Source organism: Meleagris gallopavo, chromosome 12 (genome assembly GCF_000146605.3).
Source record: "Meleagris gallopavo isolate NT-WF06-2002-E0010 breed Aviagen turkey brand Nicholas breeding stock chromosome 12, Turkey_5.1, whole genome shotgun sequence".
In the NCBI taxonomy this organism is placed as follows: domain Eukaryota; kingdom Metazoa; phylum Chordata; class Aves; order Galliformes; family Phasianidae; genus Meleagris; species Meleagris gallopavo.
In genome coordinates this window covers 1,751,121-1,769,335 of record NC_015022.2, presented here as the reverse complement: position 1 = coordinate 1,769,335, position 18,215 = coordinate 1,751,121, and the positions used below count along the sequence as shown (strand labels likewise).

Below are 18,215 nucleotides of genomic sequence, written 5' to 3'. Positions count from 1 at the left end.
TTGAGATTAAGCCCAGCTCTAGCACTTCTGCAGCCCTTAGGAGCAGGAGAGTTGATTTTCCCTCATAGGTTGACAAGAAGAGGAAGAGAAATGAGGCAGAGGCTGCAGGACTTGCTGGGGTTGAGGGGTGTAGGGAAAGGTGGTGGGTGGGGAGGAAGAGGCTTGGGGGTGCAGGATGTATAGAAGGGGAAGTGAAGGGTGGGGAGAGAAGGGTGGATAGAGGGAGAGGGAAAGGGTGAACGGATGGAGAAGAATGGATAGGGAGAGGGAAAGAGTGAGTGGATGGGAAGGGAAGGGAAGGGAAGGGAAGGGAAGGGAAGGGAAGGGAAGGGAAAGAGTAGGTTGATGGATGAGTAGATGGATGAAGAAGGGATGGAGGACAGAAGGAGAAGAGGAGGATGGATGAGTGGAAAAGGCAAGGATGGGTGGATGGATGGAGGAAAAGGTAGACAGTTGGAGAGGAGAAGGATGGATGAGTGGACGGGTGGATGGAGAAGAGGATGGATGACCAGAGAATAAAAGAAAAGGATGGATGAGTGGTTGGAGCACAGAAGGATGGATGGATGGAGAAGAGAGGTTGCAAGAGGACAAATCTGTTTGTTTCATAGCCTGCACTGGTGGCAGGGTGCCAAATGTGTGCTCTGTGCCAACAGGAGGTGAGCAGGTACCGCCTGGCGCTGAGACGCATGGCGGGTGACCTTGTGTCCCTGCACCAGCGTGTCACCAGCCTGGAGGTGGAGAATGGACATCTACGGCACAGCCTGGCTGGGCGTCAGGAGCCGGGCCGTGTTCTGCTCGCTGATGGGGACGTGGATGTCATGACCCGGGAAGAGATCCTGGACCGGTTGGGTGTGTGGTGGGGAAAGGCAGACGGTGGGAGAATCCTCTCCTTGGCACAGCTGAGGGGACTGTGCTGTCCTCCATGTGCTGAGGATGTGGCATGGGCTCTTGCAGCCACCCTGAAGGGAGAACTGGTGTCCAGCACAGCAGAGATGCGGCAGCTGAGGGATCGCGTGCAGCGGCTGCAGAATGAACTGATCCGGGTACTGGGATGGGGATGGGGAGGGAATGAGGTGGAAGCCTGGGGCCATACAGCAGGTCCTCTGGGGATCCCCCACGAGGCTACTTAGCCCCCCGCCATGCTGTCCCTGGGGGTTTTCCCTTTCCTTCCTGCAGAAGAACGATCAGGAGAAGGAGTTGGTGCTGCTCCAGCGAGCCCACAGACAGCAGCAAGCTGCCCTGCGGCGGTGCCGGGAGGAGGTGGCCAGAACAAAGGGCCTGGAGGAGATGGTGAGGCAGCAGGAGAAGGTGAGTCGTGGTGGGCTGGGGACGCAGGTGGGTGCACCGAGCATTGGGAGCCAATGGGACCCATAGTCCCTTCCCAACTTTCTGTGAGTGCCACCACCACAAGCTGTTCCCACCCCTTGGAGACACGAGGGTGTGCCTGTTCCCTCCTGCAGGTGATCAGAGTGATGGAGCGGATGCTTCAGGAGAAGCTCTCCAGGAGTGCTGAGAAGCCAGCAGGTGGGCATCTGTCCCTTCTGGTCCTTTCGCCCCACAGGGACCAGAGCCTGTGCAGAAGGGATGGTGGACACCACATCCCCTGTGACTCCAAATTTCCATCCTGCAGGTGAAGCCTCAGCTGGGGAGCTGCACGCCCTGCTGCTGGCTGAGAACCGCCGGCTGCGGGAGGAGCTATCAAGGCTCCCACGCCCCCCATTGCCCCCCAGCACCCCACAGCCCCCACAGGACACCTTTGGTGGCACAGAGAAGCTGTCCCTGCTGGCCAAGCTAGAGGAGGCACAAGCTCGTGGGCGAGCAATGGAGAGGCAGGTGGGCATCATCGGCACCCCCAGATCTGGGGAGGCTCAGGGGTACCCCCCCAGAGCAGCCTAATATTGGTCCCTCACAGCTGGAGGAGGCAGCAAGGAGATGGGCACGGGAAAAGCAGGAGCTGGGCACTAGGCTGCTGGAGCAGGACCACGGCTTTGGGGGCTCAGCCTCGCGCCTTCTGCATGCCACCACCTTGGTGAGCATCCTGGAGGGATGGGAATACCCTGCAATGGGGCTGGCAGCTGTTGGGAGGAGCCCCACCTCACATTTTGGGGGGGTTGCCTCAGATTTCCCAGAAGACATGGGGAAGGTGAGAACCCCAGAGTAGGTTTGTAGACCTCTGAGAAGTGTTCATATCTCCCACCAGAAATGGCCCCCAGACCCTACCTTACCCCCCAGGAGACCCCGGACCCTGGACCCGCTGCCCTAGGGAGTCTCCCTGGGGCAGGATGCCGGAGACACCCAGAGACACCCAAAAATTCATGCTCACAAGGATCCGCTGCTTTTGGTGCAGAAAATACAGAGCAAATCAGTGGCGAAGCAAAATGGAAGGGGACAGCCATCTCCCCCCATGGCGTAAGCAGGGCTGGAGCCAAGGCTGAATGCACTGAGCTGATGGAGTTGTCCCCAAGCTGGGACCAACTGGAGACCCCCATGTCACTCCTGGCGCTGGAGAGGACGGAGTGTCAGGTAGATGGGTTTGTCAGGGACGAGGATGAGGTCGAACTTGGTCCCGACTTCCACCGCCCGCTTGGTTTCGATCTTGAAGTTCTCCAGGATCTGGGTTGGGAGGAAGGAAGAGCAAGTGGGGGACGGTGGGGATGGATCCTCACCAAGTCCCTTCCAGCACGAAGGGCATGGATGTGGCAATAACACACGTGGATATGGCATTTAGGTGCACAAATGTGGAATTTAAGAAACATGGCACGGCACTAAGGAAGTGGCAATTAGGGAAGTGATTTAACAACAGTTAAGTCAAATTAGAGGTTGGGTTTGTGATCCTGGGGAATCTTGATGATCCTGGAAGTCTTCTCCAACTCAGATGGAAAGTCTTTTCTAACCCAGATGATTCCATGACCCACCCCACCCCAAAACCCAGTGCTCACATGCATGAGGAAGAGCTGCATCTCCAGCTCGGCGATGCGGCGACCCAGACATTGCCGTGGCCCAAATCCAAAGCTCAGCCCCTTGAAGTGCTTGGAGCCCATCACCAGCCAGCGCTCAGGGTTGAACTGCTCCGGCTTGGGGAAGACCTCAGGGTCCCGTCCCATGGCGTAGAGACCAACCTGCACCAGCGTCTGGGGGAGAAGGATCATCCCTAGGGGTTTGTGCCCATATCCTCCCCATTGTCACCCATTAGTGCCCCACATCTGGCCCAGAACAAAGCAGAAGGGGATGAGGAAGGACCCGGTTTCCCATCTCACCCCGTAGCCCAGGGTTCACCTTGGGGGGGATGCGGTAGTCCTGCAGGATGACCTCCTTCGTGGTGTACCTCTGCAGCGTCACCGCCACCGGGTGCAGCCTGTGGGTTGCATGGGGTCACCGGGTTGTGGGACATCTGCATCCATCTGTCATATGGGATGTCCATCCCACCGGCTTCCCGTGCTGACACGGAAAATCAGGGAGAAGAAGGAGCTGGGTGCTCTTCTATTCCCCGCTGCCTCCTGGCTACCTGAGCGTCTCCTTGATGGTGGCTTTGAGCAGTCGGATGCTCTTCAGCATCTTCACCCTGTCCCCCTGTGCCTCCTGCTTGGCCGCCAGCACCTCTGCCCGCAGCCGCTCCTGGATGCCTGGGGACCGTGCCAGCTCCAGCATGGCCCATTGCAGAGTCATGGAAGTCTGCAGCAGGGCAGAGCTGGACTCAGCATCATGCACTGCCCCACTCCCACCGCCAAAACCCTGCCCTGTGCTGACCGTGTCCACGCCGCCCGCCATCATCTCGGTGACGCTGGCCTTGATGTCATCCAGGGGCAGCTTGTCCTGCACAAGGAGGCTGAAGAGGATGCCTGTGTGCTCCTCGGTGCTCTTGCGTTGCAGCCGGATGTCCCGGTAAACATTTTGGATGCATTTGTCAGCTGAGGAAATATTGGAGCATTGGACTGAGTGCCTGCGTGCTACCCAAGACTGTGGGGCTTTGTGGCTGGGGTGGTTCCGTGGAGTCACAGAATCATAGAATCATCTGTCTTGGAAAGGGCTTTCCATACAGATTGGAAAAGATCTTTAAGACCACCGAGTCCCATCATTAATCTGATCCGCCAAGTCTTAGTGCCACCATGAGGGTGACGATTGAATGGCAACCTTAGCACATTGCTGCCACATATTGGTGGCTTTTCCCGTAGAGTTGCTCATTCTTTAAGCTGGGCTGGGTGAGCAAAGCAGGTGGGACACAGCTGTTCCCAAAATCAGCTGTCCCCCATCTCTGTCCCCCTGGAGGCTGGTTGTTGTCCCAGCTGCCACCACCTCCCTGACCCTGCTGCTCCTCTTGATGTGATGCTCACTACGGTTCGTGCTCCTGCATAGTTCCCCACCACTCCACTCTACAAGCTCCGGATAGGCTTCCTAGCTTTAGTGGCCCTACAGCGGCCTCGCTGACCCCAAGGTGGGCAGCTGGATGTGGGAGAAGTTTTCTGTGCTGGTGAGATGAAGGTGAGCTCTTAGGACTCCCATTCCCACTGGACAGCCCATGAGGAGCATGGAGGAAGAGCACTCACCCTGTGTGAAGATGGCATCCCAAGCATGCACGTGGTCACGCCATGTCTTGGCGTTGAGGTGGCGGAGCAGGGCGGGTGGCACGTAGAGCATGGGCGAGGTGGTGTGGAACATGAGGGTGACAGCATCGATGAACTGCTGCGCCTCCGGGTCCACAAAGTCCTGCAGCAGCCCCAGGCGCTCCCCATACAGCACGTGGCACACAGCTGCAACATGGCACCCATCAGGGGACCCAGACTATGGGATCCCGACTGCAGGCCCTCCACTATGGCCAACCCCAGGCTTCCTGGAGGATTTTGGCATTGTGGTTGAGTAGGGTTGGCCATAAAATGCTGTGCTACCGTTAGATGTCGAGTTGTTCCCTACTTGTTTGTGAAGAGTACATCCCTGAAGACCTCAAATCTTTGGGGGAGAAGCATCCCTAGGGATGCAGCCAGGGGAAAGGCAGCACACCACCCATCCCAGATGCATTTTGGGGATTTTTCGGGGGCAAACTCACACTCCAAGGCAAAGCGGAAGAGCTCGTGGCTGAAGTCGGCCGTCCAGCGCTCCCGGCTGCTCTTCTGGACCTGCGCCCGTGCCCGCTGCACAAAGTCCTCGCTCACCTGGTTCAGCAGGGGCACGAAGCTGTCCACCACCTGCGGTGACAGAACCTCCTTGTTCAGGGTCAGGCGGTCCGAGCGCCAGGCCTCCCCTGTCCTGTGGAACACAGGCAAAGGGTCAGAAGTGTCCCTGAGGGTGCCATCCCCGTCCCACATCCCCACCGCCCCGCGGCTTCCCACCACCCCCAGTGCATGGGGTTTTGGGCCACGGGGTCTTGTTTTTGGGGTTCCCACTGGGGACAGTGTGGGTGACGGCGGAATCCTGGGATCTCATCTTCGAGGTTCCCACTTGGGGATGATGTGGGTGGAGAAGGAGCCCTAGGGTCTCATCTTTGGGGTTCACACTGGAGTGGTGGAGCCCTGGGGTCTTGCTTTTGGGCTTCCCATTAGGGGCGACGTGGGTGGTGTTCTCGTTGTTGGGGTTCCTATTGGGGGGATGATGTGGGTGGTGGCGGCGCTCTCATTTTTGGGTTGCGACTCACTTGAGGAGCACGCCGTAGGGCTTGTTGCGGTAGTCACGGTATGCCACCCATGGGGGCACGCTGAAGCGCTCGGGCAGCATCCCCTCTGACTTGAAGAGCGTGGCTGCGTCGCGGGGGCTGATGATATTCACGCTCTCGTAGACACCCAACTTCTCCCTACCACCATTAGGAGTTCGAAAGATAATAGGATTTCAGCCTAAAGCAGTGCAAATAAATACACATATCCAACCTCTCCCAAAATGCCAAACTTTGGGAAATCTCCTCCCCGAATCCCCACTTTGCTCCCCGTCACAACCCCACAGTGAGCTCAGAGGGGACCCAACTCCTGCCCATCCCTGTGGCACCAAGGCAGCTCAGCATCCCCTTAGCTCCCTTCTCCCCCAGCACCCTCACCTGTAGATGGGCCCGAAGCGCTGGAACTTGCTGGCCATGATGTTGTGGACGTTGTGGAAGCCGCCCTCCTTCCAAAAGTGGTACAGGTTAAGCCAACCCGTTCGCCATTCACCCGGCACCTGGTCGAAGGGCCGAGCTCCTGGGGGGCTGGGCAATGGGCAGTGGACCCCCGTGAGGGCTGGGATCCCTCCAGCACAGCGGCATGCCTGAAAGCTGCCCGCTATGGGTGCAGCCCTGGAGAGCATGGGAGCGGGGCGAGCACACGGCCGGGGTGACCTCGCTCTTATCCCTGAATCCTGGGCTCAAGGCAAGGAGCTCTTGCCCGCCTCCAGCACGTCACGGGGCTGAGCGCTGGCGAAATGCCCCAAAAAGGGTTGGGATGTGGGGCAGGGGGTGGCCTTGCTTTGGGGGACGGCGCTTGGGGGAGCTTGCTCCTGCCCCGCATTGATGCTGATGCTGGCTGTGCAACCCCAGTAAAAGCCATTCCAACACAAAAACATGGTTCCCTGCCTTCAAAATGTTTTGCTTTCCCTACAAAACAAATTACAAAAGTGCTTGCAGTGCTGCTGGTTCCCCCCCACAGCTCAGCTTCAGAGGGCACAGCCTGCAGAGGTGACCCTGAGAGGTTCCTGGGTTGACGGAGGGCTGAAAGCAGCCACCCAACGGGGATTTGCTGAGTTCCCGAAGTGGGGACTCGGCGAATTTTTTTAGTATTTTAGTTTTATTCAGCCCTTATTCCTTCCAGTTCAGGAGCAAAACCGCTGAGCTCAGCGCTGGGCACCGGGGGGCGCGCCTGTCCCATCCACTGCCACCAACACAGCCACCTGTCCCCTTCCCGACGCGTGTCGTCGGGTCCTCCAAACGGACCCTCCAAAAAATGGCCCTTTGGGGGCGTTTGGACCATCGGTTCCTGTTGCGTATGGCACTTGGGTGCGGGAAATGCAGTGGTTTGGGGTCTTTGTGAAAAAGAGGGGGCTGGAAACGGGGCTTCCCCTAAGGGGGCAGGGCTGTGACCGTGTTTTCCCGTGGTATTGATGGTGACAAGTGGGACCCCCATGCCAAAGGGGCTTTTCCCCATGTCACTTATGTAGGATGCTTCCATCCCGACGTGGGTGTTTCACTGTCAGTTTCCACCCATGGGGCTTTCTTCACTCTGCACCCCGTGAGCAGGATGACTAAGGACCACCCCATTGTGCTTCTCCCCAAAATCACACTTTACACAGTGGGAGATGCTGGGAAAACCCCAATCTGGGGGTGAAAGCCTCGCCTCCACACAGCCCACAGAAGCCAGATGTGTGGAAAAACCCCATCGTCTTCCAGGGATCTGGAACATCCGGTGCTGGGAGTGCAGTGGTTTATCACAGGAGAGGTCAAACTGCTCCTCTACACCAAAACTACAACCCATACTCTGACCTGAAGTCAATGGGAACAGCATTTTCTGATGGACTTTTTGCTTCTTGTAGGCACAAGTGGTTTCTCTGGTACCCGGAGGGATGCTGTTGGTGAAGATGATACCCAAAGAGATGCTGTGGGTGCAGGTGGCATCCCTGGTACCCAATGGGATGCTGTGGGTGCAGATGGCATCCCTGGTACCCAATGGGATGCTGTGGGTGCAGATGGTACCCAAAGGGATGCTGTGGATACAGAGAGCATCTGGTTACCAAAAGGATGCTGTAGGTACAGGTGTTGCCCAAAGGGATGCTGTGGGTGCAGGTGGTACCCAAGGGGATGCTAAGGGTGTGGGTGGCATCCCTGGTACCCCAACGGATGTTGTAGGTACAGGTGGTACACAAACAGACGCTGTTGGTGAAGACGGTATCCAAAGGGATTCTGTGGGAGCAGGTGGCAACCCTGGTACACCATAGGATGCTGTAGCTGCAGGTGGTACCCAAAGGGATGGCGTGGGTGCAGGTGGTACCCAAGGGATGCTGTGGGTGCAGGTGGCATCCCTGGTACCCAATGGGATGCTCATGGTGAGAATGGTGCCCAAAGGGATGCTGTGAGTGAAGATGGTATCCAAAGGGATGTTGTGGGTATAGAGAGCATCTGGTACCCAAAGGGATGCTGTGGGTGTAGGTGGCAACCCTGAACCCAAAGGGATGCTCTAGGTACAGGTGGTATCCCTGGTACCCAGTGGAATGCTGCTGGTGAGGGTGGTACCCACAGAGATGCTGTGGGTGCAGGTGATATCGCTGGTACCTAAAAGGATGATGTAGGTGCAGGTGGTACACAAAGGGACGCTGTGGGTGCAGGTGGCACACTAGAGACCCAAAGGCATACGGACCATCCCTCAGGATCTTTGCATGTCACAGACAGGGCGTGCAGTCAGAGCCCAGTTCTGCAGGGTTTCTCACGGAACCTCACCTTTGCAGGATTTCCTGGGTCTATTGTCTGCAGCGAGCCCTGCGTGCACCCAAGGTCACAGCACAGACAATCCCTGCAGCAGGCGCCAGCTCCATCCTGCAGCCCTACAAAAGCTGCTACAAAACCCCACAAAGCCTTTGTCCCAGACCGGCAGTGCTTCTCTTTGCAATGATAGCATAGCAGGAAGCATAGCAGCGACACGCAGCACCCAGCCTTTGTGCAAACACACCCACATTCAAATAAACCACCCCGAAATAACCCAGGGGAACAATGTGCTGTAGTCAGGGTGAGGTGCTGAGCGCTGGGTTTCTCTCTTTCCATCACCACATTTTCCCTGTGCAGCCCCCAGGGCCGCTCTCCCCACGTGCTTTCTCGGCAAGCTTTCTGCTCGTAGAACACAGAGTGGCTGGGGGGGAAGCGCAGCTAGGAAGGAAAAAACCCAACACTTTTTTTTTCCATTTTTAGGAAATTCAGTGTCAGTTTTTTCCCCCCCTTTTTCCCTTTGCTCCATGAGCACAGGGAAGGGCTCATGAAACTTCAAGGGCGGCACTGCAGCTCCGCATTCCCATTTCTCTTGGCCATCCCCGCCTCCTTTCTGCCTTCACACTTCTCCTTTTAGCTCAGGCTCGCTTCTCCTTCCCTGCATCAGGGTGCTGCCGTCACATATGGTGCTGCTGGGACGTCTGCTGCCAAGCCCCAGAGTGAGAGAAAATGAAGAAATAGGGCTTCTATAGCGAGCTGTCACTCGAGCAATGATAATTCCCAAATATTTCCCACTCCTACCTGCAGGAAGGAGCCCAGGGGTGAAAAAGCCCTGAAACAAAGCTCCACGACGAAGCCACAGTCCCAAACCTTACGAAGCTTCAGCAAAAGGGTCCTGTGACATTGCCATTGGGAAAAGCCACTCCTGACGTCAAGGCAGGAAGATCCCAGCCACAGCAGCACCCACGGGCACCTGGCAGCTTTATTTTTACCAGCACAGCCCACGTGGGGAGCCCAGAGCCCACATCCTGCTCTGGTTTCCCCATACAAGCATGACTGCTCAAGACATACAAAGCTGTTAAAGTTGGGACACAAAGGTCTGCGATGGTGACGTTTTGAGTGATGGGGATGGAAAAGGCCGGAACAGAGCACAAAGGATCAGTGGGAAATGTGGAGGGTTAAACAGAGCTGGGGATGGGGACATTGCGTGGCCCTGATGGGGACCCCAGCAGCCCTGCTGCCCAGTAAGAAGCATGGTGCCCACGTGCTCTCATCCACTCTTTATTTCAATGATCACATTCTCACTTTGGTCACAGCTTGGAAAGGGTTTTGTTTTTTTTTGGTAGCTGTTTTATTTCCCTCCTTTCTCTACTCTGAGCCCGCTTTCTCTCACGCTAGAAAATTAGACAAGTACAGCAATTGCTCGTTGATAATAAATAGGTTATTTGTTAGTTGACAAAGTTAAAGTGCTTTGAGAAGAGATGTAAGAAGCTCTATGCTAGGCTCTGGGGGTCGTGTGGGAACGTAGTGCTGTAGGAAGCTCTGCTCTGCCTACACCCCCCCACACACTTTGCCCAAAGACCCCAGGGCTCAGCTGGCGGCACAGCCTGCCCAGCACTCTGCCCACCAGGCTGGGGGGATTCCAGCAGTCCATAGGGCAGGGGAGGGCTCGGACAAGGTGTGGGATCACCCTCTGTGCCTAGGCACAGGGACAATATCCCATATTTCACAGTTTAATCTTGCTTGGAGGCCTCAGAGCCCAGGGCGGGGGGGTGCTGGCCCTCCCCTGTCTCATCATGCAGCACCCAGGGGTGGAAGCGGTCGCCAAGCCCTGAGACCCACAGCCTGGCTCCTCTTTCCCTGAGGAAGCCCAGTCCCTCCCCAAGGGGAAAGGGGCACTGGGAGCAGGGCTGTCCGCAGAGCGATGCCCCTAGCTGCCTGCACGGATTTGTGCGTTTAACGTCTCCCCAGGGCCTCCTGGGGCTTCCACCTCTCCTTCCAGTCTCTAGGAAATCTTAGGGCCCTTTGGTCTGTCCTCCCCCACACCCCGAATCTATAGCTAAGTCATCCTCCAAGTCTTATCCATGCAAAACGCTAACTTTGTGCCTGCCCTTCCCTGCAGTTTGTCAGTGCTAGCTCCCGGTCGCTCTCCCACATCACAGCCCTCTGAACAACCAACAAAACCCTTCCAGAGCAGAACGGGACCCACAAGTGACACTGGGAGATCCCAGCTGCTCGCCACTTCAGCTTGTTGTTAGCCACTAACACCCTGGAGAGAAGCGCAGGCCAACCAGTTCGAAAGGCCAAGGGCTGGCTCCTCCTCTTCATCACATGCACGTTCCCAAAGAGAGGAGCCGTCGTGCCCTGAGGATCAGTGCATGCACATCTGCATAGTCTCCTGAACAAAGTCTGCACCTGGTGCGTGCTCAGGACCACCAATACGGAGCTACCGGCGTGTGCCTGGGGCAGGCTGAAGTCCTATGGGTACAGTGAATGTCCCCCTTGGGACAGGACACTCCTGGCCCCAAGCCCTGCTCCATGTGGCCCTGTAGCTGCCTCTTCCTCACACCGACTCCGAAGATGGAAGAGTTGCTGCCCACAGAGCCGGGACCCTGCTGGGGACAGTCAAAGGTTAGTGCCCAAGGAGTGACCGAGAGCAAGGGTCTGGCCTCACGTTAAGTGCAGGAAGAGTGGCAGCAGCTGGGAAGGCGGCCGTGTCGTGCTCAGTGGAAGAGCTCCACCAACACCACCATGAGCAGCAGCTGCAGCCAGGATGCAAGAGTCATGGTGGCCTGACCCTTCTGAGACATGAACCTGAGCTGGTTCACCAGGTGCTCCTTCACCAGAGCCTGCCTGAAGCCATCCTCCTCCGAGACGCAGATGTAGCGGCCGTAGTGAGTGTGGCTCACGTTCTGGATGAAGTAGAAGCAGTCCGGCTGCGGGTGGGTGTTGTTGCAGGTCTTGATGAGGGTGTTGTTGTGGTACCAGTTGTAGGTGGCATAGTGGGACTCGACGGGACAGTTGAGGTAGTAGCGAGAGAAAGGGACGACAGGGACGACGGTGACGTTCTGGTAGCTGTCTGCTGGAAGAAGTTGGGAAGGGTGGGATGAGACAGGAATCCCCAGGAAGCACACACTGCCCTGCAGACCCACAGGGAAGAACAGGTGGGTTGATGGGGACACGCCGCACTTAATGATAACGGCAGGGCACAGACCACACCTGGTGATATCCATAGGACTCTTCTCCCTGGATGCCAGCAAAACAGTTTGAACCCCCTCAGCCAGCTCAGAAGACCTCACACTACCACAGCGCCAGGTTTAGCACAGAGGGGAAACGAGGCCAAGCAAGACTGTTTACAGCACTGGAGAGGTTTACAGATGTGCTGACAGCTCCTTGGCACGAAGGTCTATTTGTGAGTCGAGTGTGTTTGCACAGCAGCCAGACTGCGTGTCTGGGGGTAGGAGGCAAGATATTTCCTAATGTCTGTTGGCTTTGCACAGCGCAGGCTGGGCAGGGTCACTTAGATCATTCCTACCTAAGGGACATCTGTGGCTATGAGAAGCAGCAGTGTGCCATGAGAATCGATTGTGGTACTGCATACCAAAAGGCCTGACAAACATTCAGCTCATGCCTTGTATTTACTTAGCACACACACTGCGTAGCAGTTGACTCCGAGCCGATACCGTGGTGTCTCAGCCACAGCACAGTCATAATGAGTTCACCAAAACTGAGTAGCAACAGCTCTCCCAGCCTGTGCTAACACTCAAGAATCAGTCAGCCTGCTTCACACAGCTCAAACCCTTCACATACCTTCCTTAACTTCACCATTCTGGCACTTTCCTTGCCACGGCTCCAGGTTCAGGTTCTGACGCACCTCCCTGGCAGAGGGAAACAAGCATTAGCAAGGCAGTACCAGCACGGAAGCAGCACTCTGGAGCTAAGAAAGGAATTGCCCATAGGGATTGTAGTGGATCAGAACATTTAAACACCCCACTACCAGCAGGGTGGGGAAAAACGCCCCCCAGACACTTAAGGGGTTGGTGGGTGACAAATGTGAGACACAGCAGCTCACCATAATCAACCACTTTAAAGAGCATCACGATCAGTAGATCTTAATTTTCATTGAGGCAAGCATAACAGACCACTATTTGTGATGAAGCTATGCACACTTCTAAGGGGAAAAGGGGATCTGGGTGCTCAGGATGTACGAAACCCATTGATCTCTCCCTCCACCACAGCAGAGGTGCTGCAAGAGAGACAGAGCCCTGCAGAGGTGCAGGGCAGCAGAACAGCACTGAGCACTGCTTGGACACAGTGAGATCTGCCTCTGATGGGAAGATGGTCTCAAAACCAAGTGGCCAGGAAAGGGTACACTGAAGATGTGGGCATTTCCCAAGCTAACACATCCAGCCAAATCTGATGGAGATACAGTGAGCTGCCCGTGCCACGTACCGGTTGCGATAGATGGACTGACAGCGCCCGTCGGCCCACCCACAGTAGGGGTCCCTCGCCAGCAGGCAGCTCTGGCAGTTGTTGTGGTACACCCCACACATATCCATGGCTATCTCCACCACTTTCCTGCTCGAGCCCACGTACAGCATCGCCTGCGGGAGGGAAGCAGAGGGGCTGATCCTCCCAGCACCTGTCCCAGTGCCGCCCCGCGAACGTCTCGCGCTTCTCTGTACAAATGTTCCTACAGCTTTAGTCGCTGCGATGCTGGGTTGGATTCCACCAGCAGGGCTGGTAGCTCTCCAGGCAATGCAGTCATACGTTGCTTGCTCTCTATCTTCCCCCACCAGCCTTAGGTATAAATAAATTAGCTCCATCGGTGCCAGCAATGTTTTCACCTCCGGGATGGAGCACCAGCATTGTCTGACAGCTCATCTGCCAGCAAGGCCAGAAAAGGAGAGGGAATCTGCAGGGGAAGCAGAACTCTGTGCTGGGATTTGACCCAGGCAGCAAACAGCCTCGCTCTTCCCTCGCCTCCAGGAGAGATCTCTTTGCCCGCTGCACAGTTATCCAGCACTGGGGGCATCAGCCCAGCTGTGAGGACCCCCCCCCACAAACCCACCCAGAGGCTATTTCCATATCTAGGAGCTGGTATTAAACTGCCTATCCCTGCCTCCTGCTTGCTTTTACAACTACAGCCCCAGCCACTGGTTTCTTTTCTATGGACCTACCCTCTCGTGGTCCAGGATCATGGACTGGATCGGGTCCTTCTTTGAGAAGACCTGGAGCTCCATGATGTTATGCACTCCCCCTGGCAGCTCTACTACCTTGTGGATGGACCCCCTGTCTGGAAAACAAGACAGGAGAGCCCCGATGAAGGCAAAGCAAAGGGACTAGAGCCAGGGGTGGGAAAACCAGACAGAGAAGCAGCTCTGTGAGCTCAGCCCTTGTTGCAGCACACTATACCCACTCTGAAGAGCCAGATATGACTGTGTCCCTGAAACCAGCCACCCAAGGGAGACTGGAACCCTTCTCAGAATTATTTTCTTAGGAAATCACCCTTTAAACAATAGTGCTACCCAGAGCAAAGCTTTGTCACCCTCCCAGCCAAGAGCTATGAGGAACTGATTTCCCCTGGAGGCCTGGCCCTTTGTTCAGCTGCAAGACAAACCAACAGCTCTCAAACTCAAACATTGTTCTGTTCTGCCTTATCCCCACTGCCTGGGGCTGAAACGTGGACTTCCACCTTTCTGGCTTTTTAAGCAAATCAATTCCTCCTCCATTAAATGACTTCAGAAATTGGTAATTCAAGAAAACGAGCAATTTGACAGAGATGTGGCAATTCTCATCCTGGTGGAATGTGCATCAGCAATCTCACCAGTTACTCTTGTGTAATTAATTGTCTCAGTTTCCCTACCCCAAGTAGCTCCCTTACTCAGTGCAGCCAGGGGAGGTGAGGCAGGACCTCCCAAGAGGCATCAGGCAGGGGACAGGATCACCCCTCATCTCACTCCAGGTGTCTCCATGCCCACCACAGCACAAGTGGGAAGCCCTATCAAGCCCTGCAGCATGAAGCAAGCTGCCTCGCAGAATTTGGAAGGCACCAGCTGCATTTAGCACAAGCTTTTAGCAAGATACGAACAACAAGAGCATCCACTGCCTCCAACCCAGACCACCAAGACTTGTCTGCATTTTTTCATGCCAGTAAACAAGCTCCAATACCATGCAAATGCAAAAGCAAAAGAAAAAAAAGGATGAGCACAGCTCTAGGGTGTGAGCCTGGGCAGCAAGGCAGGAAAGAGAGCACTGTGCTAAGGTTCCTGGTACCTGTTGCCAGATAAAGCACTGTGTATTGGTGTCCATCGCTTGCAGAGACCTCGTGCACCCCAATCTTCTGGTAGCGGTGCTTGTTGTGAAATAAGGGGCTCCTGGTGGGTGCGAGGGGCTCCACTCGATTCTCTACCTCTGGGTGGCTGTCAGCTATCTTGAAGGTCTCACTTGGGGTGTGCTGTCTAAAGGGAACACACTGCACCGAGAGGGAACAAAGGGCACTGTGTCAGAGGAAGGCAGGTATGTGGGGGTGACACTTGAGGGCAGGAAAGCAATGACATGGCACAGCTGAGCCTAGAGCAGAATGCCCAGGGCCTCCTCCCATAGCAAAGAGCCTGCAGGCTGCTCTGCAGGTACACAGGATCATAGAGCAGTTGGAAAACACATAGCAAACACCTTATCTACACACCTGGCAGCCCCAACAGCCTTTCTCTTACTGCAAAAGTTTCAATTTAGCAAATTCAGACCCTGCCATCCCCCACCGGCCTAGAACAGCCTCTCCCTACACAGTTGTTTGCTGCCAGGTCAGTTGAGCACCATGAACTGTAGAGTCAAGCCACAGATTGCTGCAGACAAAAATTCTGTGTTAGCAAACACAATGCGAGGCTTTGTCCTCCAACTTCAAATAAGATCTCGGACCTGTTTGCCAAGTACATAAGAGCCTCACTCCCCTTTAATTTCCATGAAAGTGTTGGACCTTGACCAGCCTCCTCATGTTTCCAGTAATAAAGCTCAGATCCTTCCCACGGTGGCCACAGCCTGTCTGAGAACAGCACCCAGCTCTCAGCTGGCTGGTTGGTACCCTCACCTGCCCCAGCTCCTCTGACAGCAGCAGAGCAGGGATCTTAGGAGGCCTCTCTGCTTAATGTGGGTGTCTTTCATCCTTTACTCACCTGCCCAGGCTTGATCTCCGGGTCAGGACCATCATAGCCTTTGAGCTTGGATGTCCGAAACACGTTGTCAATGTCCCCAAAAGAATAGACACAAACAGCAGAGCTTCCCCTGTGGGAAACAAGACAAAAGAGAGGGTCAGGGATACAGTGGCCTTTGTCTGGGGCATGGCTGGGGCACAGCTGCGTGTCGCACCTTTGCTGCCCATGTCCATTCTGGCTGTTTTCCACCCATGTTCCTGCCAGAGAGAACAAAGGGCTGAAGGAAAGGACAAGACCCATGGGACAGGCATCCCCCATTTTGCAAAGACTCTTACCAGGTGTTTGTGAAGAGTCCATAGACTTTGGAGTCCCTCCAGTCACTTGCATTGACAAAGAAGACATCCTGCAGCCAGTTGAAGTTGCCCTTGGTGGCCGGGTCGACACAAATCAAGCTGGCCTTCAGGAAGGTGGTCCACTTGGAAGCAGAGAGTGAACTGGTTCCACCTTTGTCTTCCTGGAGGGGAAAGAAAGCAGGGAGTCAGGGCTTGATAGAGAACAACACAAACTCCCCTCTGTATGGCATCTTAGGAGGATAACTGGGGGATGCTCCGGAGAGATATTTGCTGCTAGTCACTGTAATGCTTGTTTATCTCTAACATCCCAGCAAGACAGGACAGTGTTGTCTGTCCCTACAAGCAAGATGGGAGCCCAAGGACAGGAAGGCCAAAAGACGTGGCTAGAGGGAGCCAGAGGGGCCAACTCATGTGCTGACAATACCAGATGAGCTGGTATGGCCATTTGTCACCTCTGGGACAATGTTGCCTCCCCACCATGCACTGTTCCCATGGTACCTTACACAGCTGGGCCACTCGGGAAATGTTTCTGGGTGCCTCAGGACTCTTATCTGGATTGTCTTCACGGAAGAAGTAGTAAATCTTGTCCTGGTAAGAATCTTCATGCTTTAATGTGGTGGCTTTGACAAATTGAGGGTCTGGAAAGGGAAGCAAGCAGTCAGAAAACTTTGGTCTGAATAAGCACCCTTCAGAAACACAAACCCACTGGTGGGTCTGGGCAAAGGACAGGTCCAAGCCTTTTCTCTGTACCTGACCAGACACAGCACACTAAAGACCATTCTTCATGCACCACCACGTTCCCATGTGTTCCCCTTCCTCTCTCTCCTCCATGCACTTGTTTCCTTGCAGGGCAAATCCCCAGAGCCCAGTGAAGCCTTGGCTTTGTACAGAAAGGCTCCCTCAGTGGAGCAAGCTGCCTCATTGTTTGTGTTTAGTGTGGAAAACCCAGTAATGTTTTTCCTATTAATACACTGCTGCCACAAAGGGCATCCTCAGCAGCAGTACGGTCCCTCCAGGCATCGCTAGATGGTGGCCCCATGGCAGGGAATTCTGTGTCATCATGGGATCAACCCCACTGCTCTGGGTCTGTGAGGCTTTTTCCTGCTGTCCTGCTTGGCCTTAGTGTCACTTGGATTTTTGTCTTTGATAAAAAAGGCTTAGGAGAAGACAGTGCAGTAAGGTTGCAGAAATTGAGAAGGGTTCTTTCCTCCACTAGCAGCCCAACAGCTTCTTGCTGCCAGGTCATGACCCGGCTGGGGATTTGGAAAGAGTCGCTGCCCAGAATGGAAGTTGTTCTTCCTGTTTCCACCACCGCTCAGCAGCTGATGGGCACCTTTACACAACAAGCATCTGACATGGGACTTGCTGTCCATTTCTCTCCATTTCCCCATCCCCTCCTTCCTCCTCTGAGCAAGAGGAACTCATGCCAGTTGTCTTGGTGCAGAAGCAAGGAGGTGAAATTCCCTCCACCTGGCAGCAAGAGAGCTGCAGAGAGCTGCTGGGTCCCTCCCTGCCACACCATGGGGGACAGATCCCAGATGAAGCTGCTTGCTGGGGCAAAGCAACAGGTCCCATGCTCCTGTACTCACTTTGCATCACTGTGTCACTTGTGTAGAGTTCTCCATCCCCTTTCACTCGTCGGAAGCGGGGAATCTTGCCATTCTGCTGGCTTTTCTTGATGGTAGAGTAGATGTTAGGATCTGTGGGAGAGGAAGGCTCATTTGCAATGAGGTGTTTCAAGAGGGGGCAAAAGGATATGTGAGCATAAAAGCAAGAACCAAGAAGTATCTGGACACGTGGTCAGGTGAAGGGGACTCACAGATGGTGGATACAGGTCAAAAAACCCAGACCTCCCTGTCTAGGATTGCGTGGGCATGGCAGGACTCCCAGGGAACGCTCTCAAGACTTTTTCTTACAGAACAGCAGGGATAATTTCTGCTCTGACTCTGGAAGGGAACCTCATGCCAAAAAGGCCAATGGCATTCTGGGGTGCATTAAGAAGAGCGTGTCCAGCAGGTCGAGGGAGGTGATCCTCCCCCTCTACTCTGCCCTGGTAAGGCCTCATCTGGAGTACTGTGTGCAGTTCTGGGCTCCCCAGTACAAAAAGACAGGGATCTCTTGGAAAGAGTCCAGCGGAGGGCCACAAAGATGGTGAAGGGCCTGGAGCATCTCCCCTATGAAGAAAGGCTGAGTGAACTGGGTCTGTTTAGCCTTGAGAAAGAAGACTGAGAGGGGACCTGATCCAGGTTTATAAATATCTGAGGTGTGGCGGCCATAGTGGTGAGGCCAGTCTCTTTTCAGTGGTACGTGGAGACAGGACGAGGGGAAACGGACAGTCAGCTGCAG

General features: G+C 55.2%; 3 protein-coding genes across 15 annotated transcripts in view; 1 reads left to right on the top strand and 2 right to left on the bottom strand.

The window, feature by feature from the left end:
• The first annotated feature begins 286 nt into the window (after window positions 1-286).
• Window positions 287-2,216, top strand: CCDC33 (coiled-coil domain containing 33). The gene is made up of 5 exons (XM_031555204.1): window positions 287-849; window positions 955-1,043; window positions 1,177-1,373; window positions 1,479-1,833; window positions 1,913-2,216. Exons 1-5 carry the CDS (start codon window positions 633-635, stop codon window positions 2,159-2,161), a joined length of 1,107 nt encoding a protein of 368 aa, XP_031411064.1. The 5' UTR covers window positions 287-632; the 3' UTR covers window positions 2,162-2,216.
• A 96-nt stretch (window positions 2,217-2,312) lies between these two features.
• On the bottom strand, window positions 2,313-6,322 carry LOC100543260 (cholesterol side-chain cleavage enzyme, mitochondrial). Its single transcript, XM_010717201.2, has 9 exons — window positions 6,020-6,322; window positions 5,627-5,782; window positions 5,042-5,241; window positions 4,545-4,748; window positions 3,748-3,908; window positions 3,506-3,672; window positions 3,277-3,355; window positions 2,940-3,131; window positions 2,313-2,613 (listed from the first exon to the last, which is right to left on the bottom strand). Exons 1-9 carry the CDS (start codon window positions 6,262-6,264, stop codon window positions 2,491-2,493), a joined length of 1,527 nt encoding a protein of 508 aa, XP_010715503.1. The 5' UTR covers window positions 6,265-6,322; the 3' UTR covers window positions 2,313-2,490.
• A 3,308-nt stretch (window positions 6,323-9,630) lies between these two features.
• Window positions 9,631-18,215, bottom strand: part of SEMA7A (semaphorin 7A (John Milton Hagen blood group)) — a 30,851-nt gene continuing 22,266 nt past the window's right edge. For 12 of the 13 annotated variants that reach the window (XM_031555245.1, XM_031555247.1, XM_031555248.1 and 9 more), the window contains 9 exons: window positions 17,459-17,569; window positions 16,368-16,507; window positions 15,852-16,030; window positions 15,538-15,646; window positions 14,642-14,840; window positions 13,546-13,661; window positions 12,818-12,969; window positions 12,176-12,243; window positions 9,631-11,447 (listed from right to left, as the gene is read on the bottom strand). In XM_031555245.1, the coding sequence (XP_031411105.1) occupies window positions 11,089-11,447; window positions 12,176-12,243; window positions 12,818-12,969; window positions 13,546-13,661; window positions 14,642-14,840; window positions 15,538-15,646; window positions 15,852-16,030; window positions 16,368-16,507; window positions 17,459-17,569 (1,433 nt within the window). In that variant the 3' untranslated portion in view covers window positions 9,631-11,088. The remainder of the gene's footprint in view (window positions 11,448-12,175; window positions 12,244-12,817; window positions 12,970-13,545; window positions 13,662-14,641; window positions 14,841-15,537; window positions 15,647-15,851; window positions 16,031-16,367; window positions 16,508-17,458; window positions 17,570-18,215) is intronic. The other variant, XM_031555243.1, reaches the window with a different exon arrangement.

What these genes read in the sequence shown, in the direction of transcription:
- CCDC33 (XM_031555204.1), top strand. Translation starts at nt 633, where the DNA reads ATGTGTGCTCTGTGCCAACAGGAGGTGAGCAGGTACCGCCTGGCGCTG. An exon ending in AGAGATCCTGGACCGGTTGG is followed by an intron (nt 850 to 954) that starts GTGTGTGGTGGG and finishes GGGCTCTTGCAG; the next exon opens with CCACCCTGAAGGGAGAACTG. An exon ending in GGCGAGCAATGGAGAGGCAG is followed by an intron (nt 1,834 to 1,912) that starts GTGGGCATCATC and finishes GGTCCCTCACAG; the next exon opens with CTGGAGGAGGCAGCAAGGAG.
- LOC100543260 (XM_010717201.2), bottom strand. Translation starts at nt 6,264, where the DNA reads ATGCTCTCCAGGGCTGCACCCATAGCGGGCAGCTTTCAGGCATGCCGC. An exon ending in TGGCGGGCGGCGTGGACACG is followed by an intron (nt 3,673 to 3,747) that starts GTCAGCACAGGG and finishes GCCCTGCTGCAG; the next exon opens with ACTTCCATGACTCTGCAATG. An exon ending in TGCAGCTCTTCCTCATGCAT is followed by an intron (nt 2,614 to 2,939) that starts GTGAGCACTGGG and finishes CTCCCAACCCAG; the next exon opens with ATCCTGGAGAACTTCAAGAT.